This window comes from Panulirus ornatus, chromosome 4 (genome assembly GCF_036320965.1).
Source record: "Panulirus ornatus isolate Po-2019 chromosome 4, ASM3632096v1, whole genome shotgun sequence".
NCBI lineage: Eukaryota > Metazoa > Arthropoda > Malacostraca > Decapoda > Palinuridae > Panulirus > Panulirus ornatus.
In genome coordinates this window covers 70465689-70492552 of record NC_092227.1, presented here as the reverse complement: position 1 = coordinate 70492552, position 26864 = coordinate 70465689, and the positions used below count along the sequence as shown (strand labels likewise).

The window sequence follows — 26864 nt, the reverse complement described above, 5'->3', positions numbered from 1 at the left end:
TGCACGTGAAAGTGTAGAAGAACTTGTCTATGTGTCTGTTTTTCTTTCTATGCTCGTGGTGTGAGTGCGTATCTGTTTGTTAATGTGTGTGCTTTTGTTTATTGCCCACTTGTGTCTGCGCATGCGCATATCTAACTCTGATTTTGCGTAGTTTTCTATTTAGACAATAGTACTACATTGATGATCTAGATAGTGTACTTCAAATGCCATAATTGAATATTTTACCCAATTTTCTGACTAGAACAGTAATTTTTCCTGATCTTTGTAAACCTTTTCTGTACTCTACATACGGATTTCACTTACCTTTGAAGTTTTTCGTAAATATTTATAGAGATGCACATTGAAATTTGCAAAACCGGATAAACTGTTGATCATATTAATTCTTTTAAGTGTTTATTTCGAAACTGCTAACCATATGTTCAAAAATCTAACCATTGCATGTACGATAGCTACAAACTCATACGTACGACAGCACTGTGTTGACGAGTTGCCATGCGCGGCGCTTCATATAAAACCCGCAACCCACCACGCGCACATTCAAAACATACCTCAAGAGACTCTTCTACGGATCGTAGTGTAGTAAGACTTTTCTTTGTGTATCAAGACAATTCACTCGGACAAGATGAAGCCGAAGTTTGGAAACGACTTGACAAATGTCATCCTTCGCCAGTCCCAGGTTGTTCAGACACGGATGGCCGGGAGGGCAGTCATCAAGGTGGTGAACAGATGCAATGATGCAAAAGAAAACAACAGTCTTAGTACGTGCTGAATTTTGTTTTAGATTCCATTATTCATTTCTTGAGTTTTCTAGCCAAAATCGATGCTGATAGATATGGGTGATTTTCTTGTTACACGTTTATCTTACATCTTGGTGTAGAAAATTGCTATACCTGTCTGTTTTTTGAACAATTTCTACCAATTTTATTGCTCTGCGTAATAATGTATTAAGGCCACATTGTGATTGTTTGTTCATGGAATATAATAGTGAAGTAAATAGTGGTTAGCAACTTTTTCTTCAAAAGTAAGGCTTGTTAGGTTTGGCGCGAATGAAATATGGAATTAGGAAATATTTTGTTTCTAGAGAATTTTCATTTTCTAACTAATACATCGTATGCCAGTATTTGGTCAGGAAAACATAGGTAGCAAAGTCATGTTTTCCTACGAATGGATGAATAAAACAAGAATGGAAGGGTTTTTGCGTGTGCTTTAAAGGCAAGTAGTTGGTTCATCTGGTATAATCATGTTATATTGAAAACCACATACAAATTTATGCAGTTACTCTTCTTTAACACTTAAGAGTATTGTGTCTGTCTTTGTTTACGAATCACTTCTATGTTTTCGGGTGTCTAGCGTACTTTTGATTTTTCGTTTGTGTCATTTAGTTAAGGTGATACAGGTGAAATTCTTGAGAAATCCTGGTAATTCAGTGTTTCATAAAGATGAAGAATTAATGTTGTATTTTGCCTGTCACAAAATACATGTGTCAGTGGTGAGGACAGAACAAAGCCGTCTGTAAAACCCACCTCTGTTGTCCGTGTCAGCTGATCTTTGGCAACTTAAACAGCCTTACCAACTGCAAGTGTTGAATAGTCGTCATACATATAACCACAATCCGACAATTTAGATTTTATGACTGTCACGTGTATTTTCTTGAATCAGTCTCAAAGTGTAAAACGACTAACATTAATTGGCAAAAAGATCGTAAAGAATAGACTGCAATGTAATGGTGAATATGATCGATAGATTTATTTTTAGCTCAGCGGAAGCTGTTTTCTTTTTGTCATCAACAGCGTCAAACGGGTTAAGATTAATATATTCATATTTTATAATCATATAATTTATCGAGATCAGGACTATCCTAAAAACATAGAAGTTATTTTGGTTGGGTTGGCAAGCCTGTCTGGCCCACGCACAGCTGAGAGGCGGACTGGTGATGACGTAACATTGCGTAACGCAGACTGAAATTATTTGCTGGTTACCACAAACATCACTATTTTTTTTTTTTTCTCTCTCTCTCTCTCTCTCTCTCTGTCTTTCTGAGTTTACTGCTATATTTTTGTATTTGATACTTTAATTTTCAAAAGCTTCAAAGGATTTCAGTTGTAAATTGTATGTAACCAGTGAAAGTGATGATCAAACATCCGATTCACTGTTGAACTGTATACAATCGCGGAGGAGAATTGATTTGTATGTGACTTACTGACAGTCATGCTAGTTTGTCTGTGCGTGCTTGTGTGTGTGTGTGTGTGTGTGTGTGTGTGATTTCTCGTTTGTGCTAAAGAAGTGTTTTACTTTCTTTGGGCTCTTCTCTACTGTCAAAGTTTTGTTCTTTTATACTGCTGTATGTTGCGTTCATCAAACATTTTATATTCTTTTAGGAATAATTCTTAGAATTGTCTTGACCAATCTCTGTTTGGGCGATCAACTTGCTGCTCTCTGTTTAAGATACTTTCCATCAAATTGTCTTTAAAACCTGAATGTTGTCAGCATATCTTTCCTTCTCTCTTCCTCAGCGTACATTTCTGTCTGGTATGCTTTTCTTCGCAGCTCAGCTCCCGTACCCCCAGGTGCAGTCAGTATTGCTCGCATTGGTTGGGGGTGGGGGAAAGGCAGCTGAAGGCATAATCGAATTGTAAAGGGAAAAAAATTCAGATAACTGCAGGGCCCATTTATGTGACGGAGATTTTCTAGAGTTAATTTCTTGCAATATCAGAAGACCTGACCTTTCTTAAACGTGGGGGGGGGGGGGGGGGGGGGGGGCTGAAAATGCCCCCTTTTTCAGTGGGAAGGGAAGGCTGCAATATTTTTGGCTTCACAACCCCAAAATAATACAGATCACGTAACACTGTGCTTAACGTTAGGCCCCTTCTTAAGTGGGGTAGTCACAGTGGTGGTACACATTGGTCTTGAAATTTCATATATGTTGTAAATGTTTCAGTGGACAACATCGTATACGTTGAGGAGCATTTTCCTCTCGTGCCATATACACTTCACAGTGTGGTGACAGACGGGGTACCGTATCGATCCGTCCATGTCTCTCACGGGTAGAATCCTGTAATTTGACCCCCGCAAAACGATAGTCATTGTGTGACCTCATTCCACAGTATCCCACCTTCATGACTGCATTTGTCTGGGTGTGGTTGTCGTGATCCATGAATGTAACGAATGCTGGTGTCTTTGTAGATCGTTACGGTCCTGAATACACTCCTCCTTTCTCTCGAAAGTTTATCATATTTTGTTTAGACATATTTACATATTATGCCAGTCAGTCTAGCGAGCTATTTACATATATAAGGAAGAGCAGTGGGCCCATTATCGGCCTCTGCGGGACACCACTGGTTACGTCAACGATATGTCTTTATTTTTGTTGTCGTCGAAGTGGTTTTTGTTTAAATGAAAAAGTCCCTTTCTGTATTGACCTGAATTTTATTTTTTTTTTTTTCGGTTTACCATTTCCCCCATTGTGAGAGTGTCAGGTACCCACTAACAGTCGAAATATATATACGCATTCCAAATCCATTTTGATTAGGCTGGTGCTCTGTCTCAGAACCCCAGAGGATTCCTGAGACATGACCCCTTTGCTGTTAATGAGTCCTACTTCGACATCGTATGTTCTTTGTTAGTAGTCATCCCTTCGTTTCCTGCTTATCTTTTCCTGCAGTCCACAGGCTGGTCTTTTCAATGACACCACCCAGAGTCTAAGTGCATTTTCTCTACCACCTTTCGTAAAGATTGTCACATGTATATATTTAAGCTTATGGACTGTGCGGGGAGGGAGCTTTACACTCTTGATCAGTTCAGGCACACCTCTCTCTCTCTTGTGGAAATTTAAAAGATTCATTAAGCGTGACTTCTTTTCCGAGAAACCCCGTTATCTCTTTTTAAAAATTTTCCCTCTGTAGGAGGTTATCCATTACCCTTTCGGCTATGTTTTACAGCATCTTAAAGACCATAATTGTGTGAGAAACTAGACTACAGTTCAGCGCCTCCTGTTGGTCTCTTTTCGCTTTTCGTAAAGACTTAAATTGACATTTGCACCACTTGCACTCCCTTTACCTATATACCTTTATCCGGCGACATCTCGTTGGTCTGTCAAGCGTATCTGCACACTTCTGCTCACATGGAGAAATTTCAACAGGATTACGTGCCTTGTATAGATCAAAGCTCTCAGGTATTCTGTTTATGTCTATATTTTAGTGCTTTACAAGACCTCCCCCAATCCAACTTTCTGACGTTGGGTCTGTGGTTTCTTCCACTGTGAGAACACTTGTGAACGTGTCATTCATTTACTCACGTCTTCTTTCATCATCATCTGTAACTGGTCCCTGTGAATCCCTTTTCCTGATCTGCTGCTCTCTCACTGACAGTTTACACCTAAAGATTGGATAAAGAAGTTTTGCATTTTGTCCCGCCCTGTCAACAGTAGTTTTTCAGGGTTTCTTTGTTGTTTGTTGCATGTGAGTCTACACTCGTTGTTTGCTTCATGCGAGTGTACACTCGTTCCTTGCTCTTTTGTACCTTACAAATGCTGACCGGCTTGAGTGCCGCATATATCTTTGTTACAACGTATCTCAAAGCTCCTTTGTTTCATATATATATATATATATATATATATATATATATATATATATATATATGTGTATATATATATATATATATATATATATATATATATATATATATATATATATATATATATGTGTATATATATATATATATATATATATATATATATATATATATATATATATATATATATATATATATATATTTTACCATTCCTCCTTCTTTCTTTTCTTCCTTCGCTGTTTGAGATTATAGGTACTTTTGCTGCTCCTGCTACCTCACTGTGAATTTCATAAAATCTTTCTCTGGAATATTTTCAGTCTTGGCCATTGAACACTGTTTACCAGTGTGTGGTATCACATATGTTGCTCAGTTCTGTATAGGTTCCTTGATTTATCTCCATTTGGGTAAGTACCATTGATGCTCCTTTTATATTATCATTTATCACATAATCAGACTCCGGTGTTACATGATCTCTGTTTTAAGTTTGTGTACTCTTTGTGATGAAAAGATCTAGATATGATGATGTATCAGTCTCTCTGATCCTAGTGTGTTTAGTAGCATGCGAGTGTAGGAAATTTTCCTGTAAATACTCTCAAGATATAATGTCTCCTTGTGTTTATCACCATGAGAATCCATATCCCCCCCCCCCCCCCAGTCTATCTCTTTGTATTTGACATCCTCCATTGTTAGTACTTAATACTCCCTGAGAAGTTCATGTTGTACGGCTTCGTGTGCTAGTCTGATATTTCCACCCAATGTTGTCACTGTATATTTTATTGTTCTGGTTTGTTCAAATTCTGTGGAGGATTTTATAGGAATGACACCACTGTGCACTTCTTCACAGCAGTTACTCTTCCCTTTGATGGAATGGGTCCATGTACCAGTATTTCCTGAAAGTTAAGGTTGACTGTTATTAAGAGTGCCAGTCCTCCTCCACCACCTCCTCCTTTGTCTTCTCTTACCTTTGTTGCCATCGTGTACCCCTCCAGACAGAGCACCTGAGGTCTTAGCTCTTTAGTAAATTTTGTCCCCACATCAACAGTATCAGGTGTAGATATGCGTATGTCGGAGTGTAAGCTAGCATGACTGAATATGTGTCTGTAATAACCAATTTCTACCTTCATGTTGTAAGCAAATAATCGTACTGTCTGACACGTCAAACTCGTACATTGATCTAGCCATGTTTTAAGTATTTCATTGCGTTGCATACACTACATTCTCACTTACTAGATGCCAGGAGCTTTTACTTATTCTTAAACATCCTTTTATACACTTTAATCCTCTCTATACCAGCTTTGAAAAATCTAGTCTTGCTTAAATTAGTGTATTCAGAATCTTTTGAGTTCTATGTTTTCATCCTGAGAACAGGTCACCTGAAGTCTACCCAGGGTTACAAGATTCTGAGACAGTTCATATACTTTATACAATCCAACATTTATCAGATTTGAATCTATAATTAATCTTTCTTATTCCATCCTGGATTGACAAAAAGTTTTCAGTTATTCCAATCAGATCAAAGTGTCTCACTCCACCATACCATCAAGAGTTGGCAACACCTGTAGAATTGGTAGAACCTCTGAATGTTAATATTTTTAACTTTAATTCGTCAGTATAAACCATGTTAATCGAAAACTGTCCACCTGTGGATGGGTGGTGATGTATTAAATTCCATGCAAAGATTGTATAAATATTATGTTAGCTTGGAAAAAGCATGGAAAAAAGATAAAGAAAAGTTTAATGTTAGAAGTGGAAATGGTTCTTCGTCTTTGTTTGTACATATGAATAATGAAAACCACACGATTGATTGGAGTAATTTAAAGCTTATTGTGAGCGTAGGATAGAATTAGAACGTTTTATTGAACGATGTGTTGTGAAAAGTTTATAATGTGTTAGTCACATTGATATATAAGTATTTCAGGTGACCTGCCCGTTACCTGGGCAGGGATGCAAGGATTTCCTCATATCAGCTCACCTGCCCCCTCTCTAGTTCTTTCCTTGGCTGACCGTTAGGTCGTCTGTTTCTCCCTTAGCTACCTACTGTGAGTGGCTGTCACATTATCCCTGACGAGGTGTTGCAAAAAAAAAAACGAAAACTTAAGAGTATATCTTGTTTCACCTTTCCTGCGAGATGTAAGAGTATTTTTTCCACGGCATCAGCATTGTTATATATATATATATATATATATATATATATATATATATATATATATATATATAAACGAAGATACCCGCCGTATTTTCTGCTCCTCATAGTCCTACCCCGCTAATTTAGGCACCATTCTCGTATCCTAGGCCTGTTTTCACCTAACGTACATGCCTCTTTCAGTAAGGGTTCCTTAAAGGTAGATCATGTTCAGATTTCCGTCCCCCATGTGTTGACTATATTTTTTTTTTTTTTCTTAAACCGCCATTGTATGGCAGGCTCTGTTTTAGATTCATGACACTTACGGACTGTAGTTACAAATGAGGCCGGTTTTCTGACGCTACGTTGCCTATCGCAGGCTGGAGGAGCATTTAGGAATTATACAAATCTTCATTCGTGAACCTGAGTACTTTTCGTATACATGACACAGTTTGTATGACAAATGAAATATTCTATACTGATATCTCAAAATGTTTCTCAAAATGCGCTTATTTTAACTCTACGCTGCTAATACGAAGGTCTAACTAGTTTCCCATGATTCCCTCCTCACTTGTAGTACCTGACACATCAGCTATATTGCTACCCAGCTAGAACATCAGGATCCCCATGGATACCCGTCAATATCTAACGTTAAAAGTATATCATTTGGTATTGTATCAGGGAATGGTCTGATTCCCTGGTAAGTCATTAACGAAAAACAGTGGTCGTAAGACACTCTTGTAGCACTTCACACATCTTTAACCTAATCCTCAAAGGCCTGGCCATCACATGTAAGGCTGTCGTACCGTTGTGTTCAACAGTTTAACGGGCTTGAGGTACACTGGTAGTGGAGGGATGAATCTGAAAAAAAGAAAATCTTCCCTGCTTCTGACCTTTCATTCAACAGCAGCTGCATGTCATCCTCTTGCCTTGATGACACGTTCTTCATTTACGGTGTTGTGTTGTGTGGTGGTGCTCGGCAGCTGCCGCAACATTGTACCGAGAGACGTGTTGTGCTACTCCTCCCAGCGCAACGGTGCCAATTCGGAGATATTAACCAGGCAAGCAGCATACGTGTGCACTCAGTGGCAACCAAAGAAGAAAAACCTGTAATACCTTCAACTTGTGACCTTGGGGAGATCGCTTCACGTTTTTCTGTACATTTGGACTGGTAATCACGTTTTCACCTTTATTGTATATTTTTTTTTCAAATATGCACAACGGGAATTACATTAATTCCTCATCAGTTAACAACACCATTAAGTCAAGACGACTGCCAATCACTTTGATAGTGTAGGTGTAGTAGTATTGCATTATAGGCTAGATATATCAAACAATTAGGAAGTTTGGCAGTTGGCGCGTGTCATTATCCTGGCAACGGAAGATTCATTCATGGCTAGATAGTTTTACCAATGTTTGCAGTGCGGCAGGAGTGGGCGCAAGATGGCACCACTGCGTACCTCCCGAACACCTCCCGCTAAGCACAAAAGTTCTTGTTTTACACACGAGTCACATTTACAACGCTAATGGTGTGATTAACAGCGTTATCTTGTTGTCAACTCCTACTGCTGCTGCTCACAAAAAAAAAAAAAAAATCAGGTCTTAGTTGTGTAATATGATGGCGTCGAAGTAGTGCAGCCTCGAAGTTGAAAAGGTCCCATAAATGCGTCCAGGGATTTTATATGATATGCACCGTATGCACACATATTTGTGTTTTATCTAATGTATCAGCAGTCAGGCAGAGATGCCATGCACCAGGAAACAGTTTAACTTACTAAACGTAAACATTTAGATGCAATTAAACCCAAGTATTAAAAAAATCACAATGCCAGACGTACAATTTCAGAAGCAAAATATGGTATCGGTTAATTTTATTACGGAGGATATTTTTTGGCGTTCATAAGATTTTTATGATGGTACTAGGAGTGAATGAAGTATTGTGGTTTTATTGCATTACTCATGACGACTAGAGAATAGATTTAACGGACGTAGCCTTTCTTTGTCTGTTCCTGGCGCTACCTTGCTGACGCAGGAAACTATGATCAAGTATTTCATATATATTTATTTTTCTTTCAAACTGTTAGCCATTTCCCGCGGTAGCGAGGTAGCGTTAAGAACAGGGGGCTGGGCCTTTGAGGGAATATCCTCACCTGGCCCCCTTCTCTGTTCCTTCTTTTGGAAAATTAAAAAAAAAAAAAATGAGGGGAGGATTTCCAGCCCCCGCTCCCTCCCCTTTTAGTCGCCTTCTACGACACGCAGGGAATACGTGGGAAGTATTCTTTCTCCCCTATCCCCTATATATATATATATATATATATATAGAGAGAGAGAGAGAGAGAGAGAGAGAGAGAGAGAGAGAGAAGACTAGGACAGAAGCAAGTGTTAAGTGTAAGCTGGGTGTGGAGTGAGAAGAAAAACAACGAAAGAGATGGAAAATCGATAGGTTCTTGAACGATAGCGTGTGAGGGAGGGACAGTGGATGGTATTAGTGCGCTCACGTAATGTTGACACATAACGAATTCTCTCACACTCTCATCCCAGACATGATAACTTTAAGGGATTTTTTAAATCTTAGGATCATAACGGTGGAACATTTAAGTATAGGGTCTTGAGCACAGCAAAACACATTGGAGTATAAGGGTCTTGACGGTGCAACATTTAAGTATAAGGGTCTTGATCATGACGGTACGACATTTAATTTGGGTCTTGAGCACGAAGGTACGACATTTAAGCTTAAGTAAGGGTCTTGAGTACGACGGTACGACATTTGAATGTAAGGTTCTTGGGCACGAGGATGCGACATTCAAGTATAAGGGTTAGGTCAAAGGTCACGACATTATAGCTAAAGGTCGTGCCTTCGTGGTTTAGGGATTCCCGTATGGGAATGAATAATATGTTTGCTAAGCTGTATGACAGGGAAGATAATGAAGGCGTATTTCAACCATTGAGGTATAGATGTTTAGTCACGGCTGTACAGTATGATTGGTTGTAGGGACCCTACGAAGAGTTACGGCATAAATGAGCGGGTGGAGAAGGGAGGAACGTTGTTCTGTGTATGAGAAAGATAGATAAAGAGATGAATAAGAGTGTATATATGTGTGATATAAAGGGAAAACGCAGCTAGGTGTATGTGTGACTAGGCTGCCCTCATATATATATATATATATATATATATATATATATATATATATATATATATATATATAATGTGTGTGTTATTGTTTTGTTGAGGCTATCCACGTGTAGAGATATCGTTGGGGTTAGGTTAGGACAGGCGCTGTGTGGCATGTCATGGGCAGAAAAGCATGTGTGGGGATGTGCTAAGTTAGCCGTTTACGGTTTAGTTAGGATAACCACATGTAGGAGTGTGATAGATTTTCTTTGTAAGTACATGTGCAAGGATAGCCATGTGTGGGAATGGGCTGGGTTAGCCACATGTTTAGATGTGCCAGGCAACCACATATGCAGATGCGATAGGTTGGTTACATGTGGAAACGAGCTAGGACACCCAGGTGTGTGGGGTATTCTAGGATAATCACGTGGGATGGTGTGCTGATAACCAGAATGGGGCTGTGCTTGGATTGACAAGTGTGGGCAATGTACTAAGTGTAGTGTGGTAGGTAAGTCACTTCTTAGGCTTAGCTAGGCTAGCCACGTGTGGTATGCTACGATACCCACTTTTTCTTAACAAGGATAGCCACTTCTTGAATAGCTAGGAACCATGCATAGAATGTTGAGTTATGAAAATAAAACTTGCACAGTAACTGTTTCACTCATGCACGTACACCTTTACCTTCATCCATTAATGGAATAGACTGAATGACGGAGCAGTAAATACGGGACCAAACATGAATAGAAAAAAGTACATTAATGATGGTTCACGAGCGTAAAATTCTTTCTTGTAAAGTTTGAATAGGTAATTACACGTGAGTGGTTTTATACACCTTTTAAGATACATAAGTAGTTATACACACCAATAACATAAAAGAGAATCCCAATCGTATGGTTCTATTATGCCTAGTGTGTCATGTAAGTATATTCTAAGCGTATGAGGGTGAGGGACGATGAAAGTTTACTCTGAAACTGCGCAGGTCCGGGACGTAGCCTTTGTCTTGGTACGCTCGGTTGAATCACTTCTGTTATAGCAGTGCATGAAGACGCTCACAACCCACACGAACAGTACTGAATAGTCCTCTTGATGTGTGTTTCTGACTCACGTAATGTCTCACGTTAACCTTTTCCGTATGACAACTTCATCCCCAATTGAGTCAGCTTAACTCTTTGAGCTCAGCGACTTAATTACAATAGGACGATGGAACATTCGAGTACCATCGTTAGTCATGTTCAAGTATTAAGTCATCATACTCGTGCCTAAAGGATTAACAAAATGGCAGATAAGAGTTGATCGTGGCGATATACTGGAGTTATTCACCGTACAAGTATGGTTTTTGGCGGCGAAATGTTATTTTTTGCACCGGAACCTGCGGCAAGAGCAAGTTTATTGTTAATACCAGTGGCCTGAGGGTATTGGTTGGCTGTTCAAACCTCCAGGACCTGGTGTCTCGTGTCCCTGATTGTTCCCGAGTGACGTGTAGATTAAGGTGTGCAAGTTATACTGTGTAATAGAGTCATTAACTCCGGCTCGACGACCTGTCCTTTTAGAGTGAGGTCAAAGGCCAGGTCATCATGCCCAAGGGTCATATTGTGTGCTCAGGAACCATTCCTTCGTGTTCAGCGATGACGCAAGTACCGTTTCCCTCATTTTCTGAGCCCGGAAACAGTACATACATACTCATGTCCGGCTTCGACAGAGTTGAGGTGTTGGTTATTATTATTAGTAACTGTCATTACGTGTGACAGTGACCAGTTAAATTGTAGGCTTACGGGGTGGCTAAAAGAACTCAAGAGTCCAGCGGGAGTGTTGAGATGGTGGCAGGGATACGAGGCCAGCTGTCGCCCCAGCACACCTGACGCCAACCACAGAATGTTTGGAAAATGAAAGTGATCCTTGGACCGAGAGACTTTAGTCATTAAGTATAACTCTATATGGCCACAGCATATGTGATAGTGGTGGGGGTAGTTATGAACGTGGTGGTATGATTGTGGCGTTTGTTGTGGTGACAAAGGGATTAGTATTGGTTGTGATTAGGAATAGTGGCACTAATAGTGGTTGGTAGTGGTATTAACTATATATATATATATATATATATATATATATATATATATATATATATATATATATATACGTGTAGGAAGAGAGGAAAGTGATTGGTTCTCAGTGAATGTAGGTTTGCGGCAGGGGTGTGTGATGTCTCCATGGTTGTTTAATTTGTTTATGGATGGGGTTGTTAGGGAGGTGAATGCAAGAGTTTTGGAAAGAGGGGCAAGTATGAAGTCTGTTGTGGATGAGAGAGCTTGGGAAGTGAGTTAGTTGTTGTTCGCTGATGATACAGCGCTGGTGGCTGATTCATGTGAGAAACTGCAGAAGCTGGTGACTGAGTTTGGTAAAGTGTGTGAAAGAAGAAAGTTAAGAGTAAATGTGAATAAGAGCAAGGTTATTAGGTACAGTAGGGTTGAGGGTCAAGTCAATTGGGAGGTAAGTTTGAGTGGAGAAAAACTGGAGGAAGTAAAGTGTTTTAGATATCTGGGAGTGGATCTGGCAGCGGATGGAACCATGGAAGCGGAAGTGAATCATAGGGTGGGGGAGGGGGCGAAAATCCTGGGAGCCTTGAAGAATGTGTGGAAGTCGAGAACATTATCTCGGAAAGCAAAAATGGGTATGTTTGAAGGAATAGTGGTTCCAACAATGTTGTATGGTTGCGAGGCGTGGGCTATGGATAGAGTTGTGCGCAGGAGGGTGGATGCGCTGGAAATGAGATGTTTGAGGACAATGTGTGGTGTGAGGTGGTTTGATCGAGTAAGTAATGTAAGGGTAAGAGAGATGTGTGGAAATAAAAAGAGCGTGGTTGAGAGAGCAGAAGAGGGTGTTTTGAAATTGTTTGGGCACATGGAGAGAATGAGTGAGGAAAGATTGACCAAGAGGATATATGTGTCGGAGGTGGAGGGAACGAGAGAAGTGGGAGACCAAATTGGAGGTGGAAAGATGGAGTGAAAAAGATTTTGTGTGATCGTGGCCTGAGCATGCAGGAGGGTGAAAGGAGGGCAAGGAATAGAGTAAATTGGATCGATGTGGTATACCGGGGTTGACGTGCTGTCAGTGGATTGAATCAGGGCATGTGAAGCGTCTGGGGTAAACTATGGAAAGTTGTGTGGGGCCTGGATGTGGAAAGGGAGCTGTGGTTTCGGGCATTATTGCATGACAGCTAGAGACTGAGTGTGAACGAATGGGGCCTTTGTTGTCTTTTCCTAGTGCTACCTCGCACACATGAGGGGGGAGGGGGATGGTATTCCATGTGTGGCGAGGTGGCGATGGGAATGAATAAGGGCAGACAGTGTGAATTGTGTGCATGGGTATATATGTATGTGTCTGTTTGTGTATATATATGTGTACATTGAGATGTATAGGTATGTATATTTGCGTGTGTGGACGTGTATGTATATACATTGTGTATGAGGGTGGGTTGGGCCATTTCTTTCGTCTGTTTCCTTGCGCTACCTCGCAAACGCGGGAGACAGCGACAAAGCAAAATATAAATGATATATATATATATATATATATATATATATATATATATATATATATATATATATTTATATATAAGGCGTCAGAATTTATTCAATTCCTTCAGCACGACGGTACGAATGTTTGGTACGAAAGCCAAGCAGTCATTTTCCAAGGATCGTAACGTCGTGCTCAAGGGGTGACAAACAACTTATTGTTGGCCACCATGTAAGCGAAGGTATTCGGTATATTTTCAGAGTGAGTGAACACCAGCGGCATTACACTCGAGTTATTATGAGTCACGTGTCAGGAAACCATTTAATGTCTTACCTTCCCTGGATGTGGAGCTGCCACGGACCTTTCCATCGTTGCTGGGTGTTGTTTAGTTGGTTATGAAATGAATACGTATTTCCTTTGTGTGTGTGTATATATATATATATATATATATATATATATATATATATATATATATATATATATATATAGTTTAACGTTTTATAAGACGATTCATCAGATTACAAGAAAGCTTGTGTCAGTTCTAGTATTGCCACATCACGTTAGAGGTAGTGTGATGTTGGGCCATGGTAACAGTGACGTAGACGTGCAACTCATGCGTGGAGCCGCCAAGGCCTCGCAGAGTTCTCTATTATTGTTCTTCTCTTGAAAGCTATAACCGAACTTTGTTTAGAGTAACAGAAGAGCTAAACATTTACGAAAGAGTTATTGAGTAACAGTGTAACGTAGTACATTGTTACCGAAGTGAGCGAAAGATGTGGACTCACCGCTTCCTCTCACATGTAATGTTCCTCCCAATTGCAGCCCATCCAATAATTTGTATTTATCACTTCCTTTTACGGTGTCGCTAAATACAGTGCGCAAGATGTCGCCGATGATTTTTCCAGTGTATAAATATGTATATGTCTGGTCGTGACTGCTGTAGTTGATCAAGATTCTCAGGTCGAAGGGAAAGTTATTATGGCCAGTGACAACACACCCGGGAATGTATGATCAGATGTTAGACGTGTATTAGCGAGTATCATAAAAAAAAGAAAGATTCGAGTTAAGGAAATCCAATTGATTTTATATGTATATATATATATATATATATATATATATATATATATATATATATATATATATATATCTTTCTTTTTTCTTTCATACTATTCGCCATTTCCCGCATTAGCGAGGTAGCGTTGAGAACAGAGGACTGGGCCCTTGAGGGAATATCCTCACCTGGGCCCCTTCTCTGTTCCCTCTTTTGGAAAATTAAAAAAAAAAAAAAAAAAAAAAAAAAAGTGAGAGGGGAGGATTTCCAGCCCCCCGCTCCCTCCCCTTTTAGTCGCCTTCTACGACACGCAGGGAATACGTGGGAAGTATTCTTTCTCCCCTATCCCCAGGGATAATATATATATATATATATATATATATATATATATATATATATAGATAGATAAATAGATCGCCGCTTCCCGCGTCAGCGCGGTAGCGCCAGGGAATAGACGAAGAATGGCCCATCCAAACATATATACACACAAACGCCCATACACACACATATACATACATATGCATATACATACACAGACATTTACATGTATACACGTGCACATATTCGTACTTGTTAGCCTTCGTCCATTCCTGGCGCTACCCCGCCCCACAGGAAACAGCATCACTACACCCTGCTTCAGCGAGGTATCGGCGGGAAAACATATATATATATATATATATATATATATATATATATATATATATATATATATATACTAATGGGAATATTAGTGTCATGGTTAATGATCATCTCATGGGGATGATATGGTCTTTTAAGAGTCCGTGACAAATTCGATGAGAACAAAGACGTGTTCTAAGGACAGAACTGCCAAGTTTCACTGTTATAAACCTGTTTGTAACAACAGATGTTTTTAAAAAAGAATGACTCGAACACTGTGACTGTCAGTTAACCTTCGTATAACCTCACAGTGAAGTTGCATAACGGAGTGTGTTGCAGAACATGTACATAATAACTAACTTTCACAGCCACAGAGGTAGTAACTGTCTTTACTGGCATGGTTGGCAAGTGCCCTCCTGCATAGTCACAGGGATCACCGCCGCAAAGAACCAGCAGGAACGTTAGATCATGTTTTTTTTTTCTTTCGCGAATCTGGACATTTCTTCTCATATTCACCACGGGGTTTTTACGTACGTCAGAACGACTGAGATCATGTAAGCCAGAAATGAATGACGAATGTTGTAAATCTCTATGGATGATGTACTATGAAATCATGTTACAGATACATTCAAACTTTACATTCAGCTTTTTTTCTTGTGTGTGATTCATGATGTTTAATGATAAACGATGAGTAGTAACATTAGAAGACTATGATTGGACATACGAGTCATGTAGTCAAGGTATCGGAACGTGTACCGAGTGTTGGGAGGGGTGCTGGAGCCATGAGGAGGAGGACAGGTACGGCATGTGACGGGCTGTGAAACCCCTCAACACCAGGTTAGCTTAAGGTTGCAGCAGCCTTCCACCGCCCCGCCACGTTCCAACCTTGACACCTGTAATTGCACACTGACAACCTGACATGTACACTATGTACTGTAAGAAGGACGGAAAATAATTTTTTATGATTAGTTATCACTTATCACAGTTGTACTATATATACACCTTGTGAAGTAACTCATGTTTATTTCCCTGACGATTTTTTTCCCTTTAACACTCACATGGGAATGTGATGTAAAAGAAATAGACAAGCTTTCAGTTTTTTTCCTATGTTGGAGGCTCCAGTGACGGACCAAAGTCCGCAACAAGACCGGGCATTAATTGCAATATGAAGAGGTTAATGAAAGCTTAAAAGTCGAGGGAAAGTAGTGACTAATTTTGCAGGAAATGAAGACATATCTCTTAAAAAGTGTCAGGTCATAGTTATTTTCTGGAAAGACATGAAAAGGCAGAGAGTTTCAAAGCTTCGAGGTGTAGTTAAAGAGACAGTTCTCAAAATTGCTATAATTTCATAAACTGCTCACTGGAACTTAAGACGCTACTGCAAAACTTTTAAAGGAAATAAGATGAATGTAATTATATATATATATATATATATATATATATATATATATATATATATATATATATATATATATATATAATGAATCCCATGGCTCTTCTCTGTTTGTGGTGTGTGATGAGAACGTTGGGTACAAGTCTGGCGTCGTTTTAATGAAAACCATCTCCTCAGAGCGCTTGATCCACCCAGCTCACACGGAGGCTGCTGCAACAGTTATAGTCATTAATCTTGTTCTAGTGGCTCTCGGAAGTAAAACTGAAAACGTGGAGTAAATATATCAAATGATCTCTATCAGTGCTGTCGTACCAGAATATCATCTGTTTTTATGATGCATTTTATGGAGTACATATTAAGTCTGCAGTACATGAACCAGTTCAGCACGAGTGTTGTCATCCTAGGGTTTGGTTGAGTTGGCGTTTAACCCGACTTATAATGACCAGTTCAAATTCCAGACCATAACTCCTCATACCCAAGGGTCGTATTAGTTAGTAATTCGATAAAACTACCGCACTATAACCACCCGAAGAGGTCGATGAGTATTTATTTACCAGCGTTCAGTTTTTTGACTGAATACAGCACACCACCATTTTTATGCTAAAACAATTATATTTATCTAGTATTTCGTAATCCTTTATTGTCGTGTTCAGGGCGTGTTTGTTGTAGCGTGCATATGCCTCCTTCGCTCTGTTTACTATCTTAACCCGCTGTGTTATCTCAACCTTCACTCTGTCTATCATAGCGTGTGATGTATACTTCGCTTTGTTATCTCAACCTTCACTGCCTGTCATAGCATGTGATCAGTATCTCCTTTCGTTAATTAGCTCAACCTTCGTCCTGTCATATTGTATGAGTTATGTTTCACTATACTATTTACTCAACCTCGTGCCTGTTTCCATCATTGCGTGTGATGTATATCCTTCGCTTTGTTGATTACCTTAGTTTATGATCTTAATCCCAGTCTATCGGAGCGCCTGAATTTTTTCTTTCACAAACTTTTTGTGTGCTTCTACTTTAGCATGTGATTGATGGTCTTCGCATTGTTGATTGTCTCAAATTTTAGTCTATCGTAGCTTATGATCTGTATTATTCGCTTTTTTCCTGTGCTCAACCTTAAGTCTTTCTTATAACGCATTACATATATTTAATATATTACCCAACATTCTGTTGCCGCTATAGCATATGATTTCCATATTTGTTTTGTTAGTCACCTTCAACTTGACTGTCTTCTGTATCATAATAAGGTGTTATATGTATCTTTCATTTTGCTAATGACCTCAACCCTTTAGGTAGTTAGAACTTGTGATTTATTGATTTGTTTTTAAAAAGTAGAGGTAGACTGCTCGTGTGCCTTCGACATCCATGTCCGTGTGCATTAAGTTTGACATCAGAGTTCACTTCTCAGCCGCTGTGTTATGTCCCTCACTTGCAAGTACATATTGACTAGCGCCTCAGCATCCCACCGTAACTCATTGAGGTCTCCCTGACCCACATTTTACACCTCAGAGGCCAATTTCGTTATCGGTGATTACATGTTAGTTTCCGTGATTAGTGTTTGTAAACACCAAATCAGATAGTAACCGTGATACAAAAGGGGTAAAATTCTAATTTTCTGTATATAAGTTGTTTGAGACAACTCGTTATTAGGGTTTGTAAAGAGATATAACTCATTTCTTCGAGAATTTACTGTGAGAAACCTGTAGTAGCTGGTGTTCTCGCGATTCAAACACTCTTCCCACAATTTTGCCACTTACGTTTTTTTTTTGGGGGGGGGGAGTAAAAAAAAAATCTATACGGAAGACTTTAGCCTCCTGGACTTACTAATGCCGCACTTCTATTAAGGTACAACCCTTGGGTACGATGGCCTACCCTTTGAATTCATCGGTAAAGGTCAGGTCAAGTCAAAGATCGCGCCGTTGTACTTTAGAGTCACACCGTAATACTCAAGAGATTAATATTATTTGTAAATACCGTTGTATGCCGATTGCGCACCCCATTAGCGGCCAAGGCGCTCCCTCCGATGCACAGGTGTAATGAGCTGTATCCCATTCATGGAACCCCTCTTGGCCTTGAGGCTGGACAACAATTCAAAAAGTCGGCAGCTCTGCCTCGCCGGCTGAGCATTGCCAGGCGTATGATGAAGGCCATCATCAGCCCACAGACAAGAGTTCACAAATGATTCCTACCAGACATTACAGCTTAAGTGCAAATATTTCATCCATAACAATGATGTACCTTTGATACTTGTGAAGTATCAAAACCTCACTAATTGTAAACAGTTCTTTTGTTATGTTTTGATATGCAATCCAAACATTGTTGATCAGCTGATGTAAACTTCACGTACTGTGTATGTTGCCTAATCATTCATTGTGATGCCCAAACCATGTTAACATTTCTCTCTGTATCCTCTTTTATACTCCCGGCCACAGGATGGGAAGGAGTCCCCAGTAAATTAGCAACGCTCGCGGCAAAAATATAAATAAATCAAGGATAATATATGTATATATATATATATATATATATATATATATATATATATATATATATATTAAAGTGTGTGTGTGTGTGTGTGTGAAGAAAGCGAGGAACAGCATGAATGGAAGGCTGTCTCCCCATGACACAGAAATATTAATGAAAGTAGTAATTTTCCGCATTTATGACTGATAATTTCATGAATTAAGTGAACGATGATTCATTTCGAGTTTATATATAAACTAACCTGAGAGTGTCAACTCTTGATGTCTTTAATCCATTATTCTATTCCATGATTATCTCGTGTAACGGTAAACTTTGTCAGTGAAATGTTACGATTTACACAACCCCATAGTTTGTTGTATTTCACCCAAGTGCACGTTACGAACTGTGGGGTCAGCAAGTGAATGGCTATAACTGAAGGTATTGCAGGGTATTATCGGGTAGGTTATTACCCCCTGGTGAGGTGGACTGCGATGCCCTCGCCTGGACCCTCGCTATAAAGAACACACGTGTCTAAAAAGTACTGTAATCCAAGGGGTGCCTTTAGTTGCCTTCGCTAAGCATTGCTGGCATTACCTTGCGAACCCTGAAGATGTAAACCTGTGTAAGGTTATTTGGTTACTCGGGAGAACGCAAGCATGAAGTGTTTCAGAGCGAAGAGTTGGCAGAGTTACACAACCTGAATGAGCGTCCAGTTGCGAGGCTGCTATGCAAGCGACCACAACTGGAAGCTGATGATGGCTGGCTCGCTAACCTCCTTGTTTGTTTGATGAATATTTGGGAAGGAATTTGTTTCTCCCATTTTACCAATTAAAAGAGTCCAGTAATTTACTGTAAAAGTTATGAGAAATGAACTCCCTTTAATTATTACTTTGGCTTACTATTAACAATTGTCCACTAGAGTCGTAAAGCAACACGGCAGATCTTTATTGGAATTGCACGCAGCTTAGAATTTGTTATCCTCTTGACCACCACGGTGCAACCTCTAAGCACGACGGTACAATCCCTGATTGTGACGACGTATCATTTAACTTGATCCGTACGGGTCAAGACAAAGCATGATACCAAGCTTCATGTATTGTTGTAAGGTTGTTGATCAGTGTGGTAACAAGCGTGGCGAGCCACACCGTGGCTTCATTACTCGTCTAATGCAGTCTCAGGAAATTTTTTGAAATTACTTGAGGTGGACGGTGGTTCACTGTAAACACTGATATATCTTTTCTAGCGGAACCTTGACAGAATTTTTTTCGTTCATGCCTGGCGCAATTGCCGTCCTGGTGAGAGTAGATTTAACCGTCATTCAAACCTGGTACCAAGCTGCACCGGACTAGGCTGCACCATATGTCATGTTGGTCAGTACAACGTTGGATGAGCGGTAGACTTTCCTCCATAACGGTGTACATTCACTTGCTACGTTTCCGTATTGCAATTACAGTTCTAGGATCCATAGTACGTACATTTTCTGTCATTCTTATTATTTTTTCACGGAAAGAGTATCCTTTAATACCTAGAACACAAGGGTACGACCACTGAACTGGTGGTCCTTTCACTTAAGCCGTAAGGTTCAGAGATACTGCCATCATACTCAAGGGTCATACGTATAGCTGTGCTCAAGGGTATATTTACAGATACTTGTGCTAATTTAACAAGGGTAGCAAGTAAATATTTAGCCAGTAGTAATGATATTAGATGAAAAGCAGAAAAAAATCGTATGAAAATGAATAGGAATTCATCATAGATCTCGGCGTGTCTTTTCTTTTTACAAAAATTGATGGTCTGAAGAATGGCCAGGCTTCTGCTGGACTGCATGTAAGTGGAGCGTCAAGTGAAGTGTTGCCACACGAGGAGACGTGGGCTTGGCTTCCCCGGCAGAGTTTGCAGACTTCAGCAAGGTCGCTGGTCAACCCCGGGCTCTCCCAGGCTCGCAGCTCCCACACAACAATACAATGAGGACTGTTGCGGAAACCTTACTGATTACAAGATCTAGGCTTTGGATTTGTCGTTCACTTACATTGCTGAGTGTTCCATCGTATATTTGCCGTGTGTGTATGTTTCCTAATTGTATCTGAGCAAACACAAGGCAAGATTATGTTACCTTGAGTGATGTTATGCGTCGCGTCTCTTGCTGATAAACTCGGACACGAGAGACAACGTTACTACACACACCAGGTGGTGAGCAGATGCTACTACGCTAGTAAACCTGCTGGACACAGCAGCCTCAGCCTTCAGGCCAAACTTTCTTCCCCGCTGTATTAATGAAACCACATGACTACCGCTAGGGTACTCCCACTGGGGGGGGGGGTGGATTTTGACTATTCTGCTTATTTATAAGTAGCGCTGTCATAACATTCTCAAGGATCCGCTCTTTGTGATTAATGGGTAAAATGATCATTTTCATTTCATAGGATAGGCTGTATTTATATGCTCATGCATAGGTGTATGTAATAACTGAAGAATGAACAAAGTCATGCAGACTTGAGAAATGTAACACTTAATTTAACTATGTTGTTCTTTATCGTTTTAGTGCCTTCGGTAGCAGCAGCAGCAATGGCTTCAGTGAACCTGATATGTTAAAGTCCATATCTACTTCCACTGTGTTTTTGGTAAACTTTACACTTTAATAATCAATCTCGATAATCTCTAGAGAAACAACCCAGTTCTTGCCTCCTGGCGAGGGGATCAGGGCGGCCATGAACGAGTGGTTCAACGAGGAATTGATTGCCTTAATTTAGTTGCCTTAAAGAGACATGCCAGAGGTAGAGATGACCTTATGATCAGGATTGCTGAAGCCATGGTTACTTCTGGTAGACACTGAGGACAATAATGAATAATGTAGTGTTTCTGTGTAGGAAATGCTTTGGCATTGAATTTCATCACTTGAACAGAGATGATTTAAATCATAGACCAATGACAGCGTTTAGACAATTTCTCGTATTAATGTTTCCCATTATTCAACAAAAAATTGCATTACTTCGTTCGATCTTGATATATTGAGAAATATATATATGTCAGATATGAATCGCCTGCCCTGTATAATGTGAGCACGTTGGTTGCAGTTTGATGTTACTTTACTAGCATTACCCTTAAACTAAGCTCATTTCCTGTATATATAATTTGATTATATAACCGTAGGATCCCTCTTTTGGGGTTATAGGGTTACTGCAGCTCCAAAGCTGCGTTCCTGTAAGGAGCAAGGAAATGGTCGACAATTTTTAATGGGGTGAAAGATTATCGACATAATAGTAGTACTCCCATTCATCCATTGGCGATGAAAGAACCTTGTTAGAGGTGACTTTTCACTTGCGATGTAACCACTTTATATATATATATATATATATATATATATATATATATATATATATATATATATATATATATATATATATACTTTCATGTGTACGTGTAGGAAGAGAGGAAAGTGATTGGTTCTCAGTGAATGTAGGTTTGCGGCAGGGGTGTGTGATGTCTCCATGGTTGTTTAATTTGTTTATGGATGGGGTTGTTAGGGAGGTAAATGCAAGAGTCTTGGAAAGAGGGGCAAGTATGAAGTCTGTTGGGGATGAGAGAGCTTGGGAAGTGAGTCAGTTGTTGTTCGCTGATGATACAGCGCTGGTGGCGGATTCATGTGAGAAACTGCAGAAGCTGGTGACGGAGTTTGGTAAAGTGTGTGGAAGAAGAAAGTTAAGAGTAAATGTGAATAAGAGCAAGGTTATTAGGTACAGTAGGGTTGAGGGTCAAGTCAATTGGGAGGTGAGTTTGAATGGTGAAAAACTGGAGGAAGTGAAGTGTTTTAGATATCTGGGAGTGGATCTGTCAGCGGATGGAACCGTGGAAGCGGAAGTGGATCATAGGGTGGGGGAGGGGGCGAAAATTTTGGGAGCCTTGAAAAATGTGTGGAAGTCGAGAACATTATCCCGGAAAGCAAAAATGGGTATGTTTGAAGGAATAGTAGTTCCAACAATGTTGTATGGTTGCGAGGCGTGGGCTATGGATAGAGTTGTGCGCAGGAGGATGGATGTGCTGGAAATGAGATGTTTGAGGACAATGTGTGGTGTGAGGTGGTTTGATCGAGTAAGTAACGTAAGGGTAAGAGAGATGTGTGGAAATAAAAAGAGCGTGGTTGAGAGAGCAGAAGAGGGTGTTTTAAAATGGTTTGGGCACATGGAGAGAATGAGTGAGGAAAGATTGACCAAGAGGATATATGTGTCGGAGGTGGAGGGAACGAGGAGAAGAGGGAGACCAAATTGGAGGTGGAAAGATGGAGTGAAAAAGATTTTGTGTGATCGGGGCCTGAACATGCAGGAGGGTGAAAGGAGGGCAAGGAATAGAGTGAATTGGAGCGATGTGGTATACAGGGGTTGACGTGCTGTCAGTGGATTGAATCAAGGCATGTGAAGCGTCCGGGGTAAACCATGGAAAGCTGTGTAGGTATGTATATTTGTGTGTGTGGACGTGTGTATGTACATGTGTATGGGGGGGGGTTGGGCCATTTCTTTCGTCTGTTTCCTTGCGCTACCTCGCAAACGCGGGAGACAGCGACAAAGTATAAAAAAAAAAAAAAAAAAAAAAAAAAAAAATATTCTTTCATACTATTCGCCATTTCCCGCGTTAGCAAGGTAGCGTTAAGAACAGAGGACTGGGCCTCTGAGGGAATATCCTCACCTGGCCTCGTTCTCTGTTCCTTCTTTTGGAAAATTAAAAAAAAAAAACGAGAGGGGAGGATTTCCAGCCCCCCGCTCCCTCCCCTTTTAGTCGCCTTCTACGACACGTAGGGAATACGTGGGAAGTATTCTTTCTCCCCTATCCCCAGGATATCCCACGTATATATATATATATATATATATATATATATATATATATATATATATATATATATTATTATATATATATTCCTATGAGTCCACAGGGAAGATTTTCCCCATGGACTCATAGGAATATCTTGATCACGCGCAAATTGTGATCCTTTCCTATATATATATATATATATATATATATATATATATATATATATATATATATATATACATAAGGAATAGATTTGTTGACACATTGTCACTTCTGTGAACAACAAATATCTATAATAGTTTACCACTATATCTGTGCGATTTTGCATAGTTACTGAAGAAAATATTAAGATTATATAGAACAGTTACTCTTCTGTAAACCCCTCGAACATGATATGGTTACCTTTAACCTGACCCTAGGGGTCGTGTCAGAGGTTCGTCCATAGTATTGTAGTTTCTGACGTCATTATCTTACTCGAGAAAAAATGAACTATTGTCATAAATGTTTTATAGGAAATGTGAACAGGAGAATTTCCTTACCTAGATACTACAGCGGGATTTTCCAACAAGGCGCCTCAACCTTAAATGAAAAGAAGAGATTTAAGATTTTGTTTGTGAAAAGTTGAAATGTTAGCTATTCCCTCTTTAACAGGTTTATTTCTTGATAACTTTATATATGTTACTTGTTGCCTTGATTATGGTGATAATAGTCTTCATCCTGACAACACCTGGTGGTGGTTTATTCCAGCGTTATACAACTCTACACCTGAAAAGTAAAGCCCACATGAGTATATTTCTTTACCTTAAATTTCGGGTTTTTGAATTTTCCAATGCGAAAAATTGTCGTCGGAATTATGATTTTTGAAAACTTCTTTAAGTTGCCCCTGGAATATTTTTTTCAAGTCTTTTCATCGTTAGGTTATGTTCGAGCGACGAAATTTTTGTTCTCTGTGTTCGTTTTAGTTTTATCCTCAGTTAAGTTTGATGAAAACCTATACAGCATATTCTAGTAGATGGGATCTAAAGCTAACCGTAGTAAATTTGTTGCAATAATTGAGAAACAGGCAAAGCCATGTAGATAAACAGGAAGTAAAGATATTGATGCATTTTCAATAAATCCATACCTAAGGGTCATACCGTCGTGCTCAAGGACTGTACCGTTGTGGTCAGGAGGTTAAACCAAATATTTTAGAACTACCAGAAGCATGTTAGGGAGCAAGATTGATACAGTTCCACTGCACAGTATGGATCCTTAAAGTTACCCGCCTTAACTGGTTGGCGTATGCCCATGTTACTGTTAACATGACATGGCGGGAACTGTCAGGAGGTGCCAGTGTTACCACACCCAGCCTGCCACCATCACCACCACCCACCACAACCGCCAGGAAGCCACACTTTCTCATGACCTGCCAATCATATTCACCCCCCCCCCCCTACCATGTCCCCTGCCTTCACCGTGTCAGGTCTCGTACATTACTCTTTTGAACACGACTGTACTTACCCATGGATATGATGAGTTGATAACATGGACTTTAAAGCGACCCTTGAGGGTCGAGTCAAGTTGAGCCATTACCGTTGTGTTCAAGGGTCGTTCCTTTCGTGATTGAGAGGCTCGTCTGTGGCTTTGTTGGAGGTCGTTAGACCAACAACACCCATAGTGGGGACGGGGGATAACAGGAGGTCATCAAAAGTACGACACCTGTGGTTAGGTTGGTGCGTAGGTGTGGGGGGTAGCAGGTGGTCATCAGAGGTACGACACTTGTAGTGGGTGTGGGGGTAGCAGGTGGTCATCAGAGGTACGACACTTATGGTGGGTGTGGGGGTAGCAGGTGGTCATCAGAGGTACGACACTTGTGGTGGGTGTGGGGGTAGCAGGTGGTCATCAAAGTTACGATACCTGTGGTGGGGGCGGGGGTAGCTGGTGGTCATCAGAGGTACGACACTTGTGGTGGGTGTGGGGGTAGCAGGTGGTCATCAGAGGTACGACACTTGTGGTGGGTGTGGGGGTAGCAGGTGGTCATCAAAGTTACGATACCTGTGGTGGGGGCGGGGGTAGCTGGTGGTCATCAGAGGTACGACACTTGTGGTGGGTGTGGGGGTAGCAGGTGGTCATCAGAGGTACGACACTTGTGGTGGGTGTGGGGGTAGCAGGTGGTCATCAAAGTTACGATACCTGTGGTGGGGGCGGGGGTAGCTGGTGGTCATCAGAGGTACGACACTTGTGGTGGGTGTGGGGGTAGCAGGTGGTCATCAGAGGTACGACACTTGTGGTGGGTGTGGGGGTAGCAGGTGGTCATCAGAGGTACGACACTTGTGGTGGGTGTGGGGGTAGCAGGTGGTCATCAGAGGTACGACACTTGTGATGGGTGTGGGGGTAGCAGGTGGTCATCAAAGTTACGATACCTGTGGTGGGGGCGGGGGAAGTAGGAGGGTTGTGAGATATACGACACGGTCGGTAAGGTTAGTGTACTGCCACACGGGGTGTACAAACAACATCATTAGCGACACACACGGACTCCAAGTGGAAACATTCCTTTCACTTTTCACCCCACATGAGTTATGGTGAGGCGTGATACACTGGGAGGGGTGGTGTCTGGCTGGTTGGTACACGGGCGGGGAAACAGGAGCAGACGGCTGGACCTTGTAAAGGCGGTGTAGTCAAGCTGTTCTATTACTATTACTACTACTACTACTGGAGGCTTTTGCTGTACATAATTGATGCATGATTTGACTGGTTGGTCTGGAGCACTCGTTCTGGTGAGGGTGAGGAAGGTAATTTGTTTCATTTTGGTCGCGTTAGATAATAGTGTCCATCTGTGAGAAATAACTAGGCTGAGAGAGAGAGAGAGAGAGAGAGAGAGAGAGAGAGAGAGAGAGAGAGAGAGAGAGAGAGAGAGAGAGAGAGCAGCAGCAGTGTTGCGGATGATAAAGCGTTCGGGTTCAGAAGTGAGGGTTGGGGAGCTTGATTAAAGGAGAACTGCCCTTGACTGACTCCTGTGGAAGGTGAAGATGATGAAAAGGTAGCCACCCACCGGACAGGGAGGGATGATCCCCACTAACCCGAGTATCCACTGGTAACATAAGGATATTCAGAACAAGATCAAAACCCCATCTGTTTTGTGAGACACGACTTAGTTCCATGACGTAGGGTTTACCAGAAATATTAAAGATGAAGTTGTTACGAAGTATATTGGCAGAGTAGAGATGCTGAGTGAACGAATGTTAGGAAG

At 40.6% G+C, this 26864-nt stretch overlaps 1 protein-coding gene across 1 annotated transcript in view; it reads left to right on the top strand.

Moving 5' to 3' along the window:
* The first annotated feature begins 491 nt into the window (after positions 1–491).
* The window catches only part of LOC139767192 (leucine-rich repeat-containing protein 40-like), a 50409-nt gene continuing 24036 nt past the window's right edge, over positions 492–26864 (top strand). Inside the window, exon 1 of the mRNA XM_071696300.1 lies at positions 492–758. Coding sequence (XP_071552401.1) covers positions 623–758 — 136 coding nt within the window. The 5' untranslated portion in view covers positions 492–622. The remainder of the gene's footprint in view (positions 759–26864) is intronic.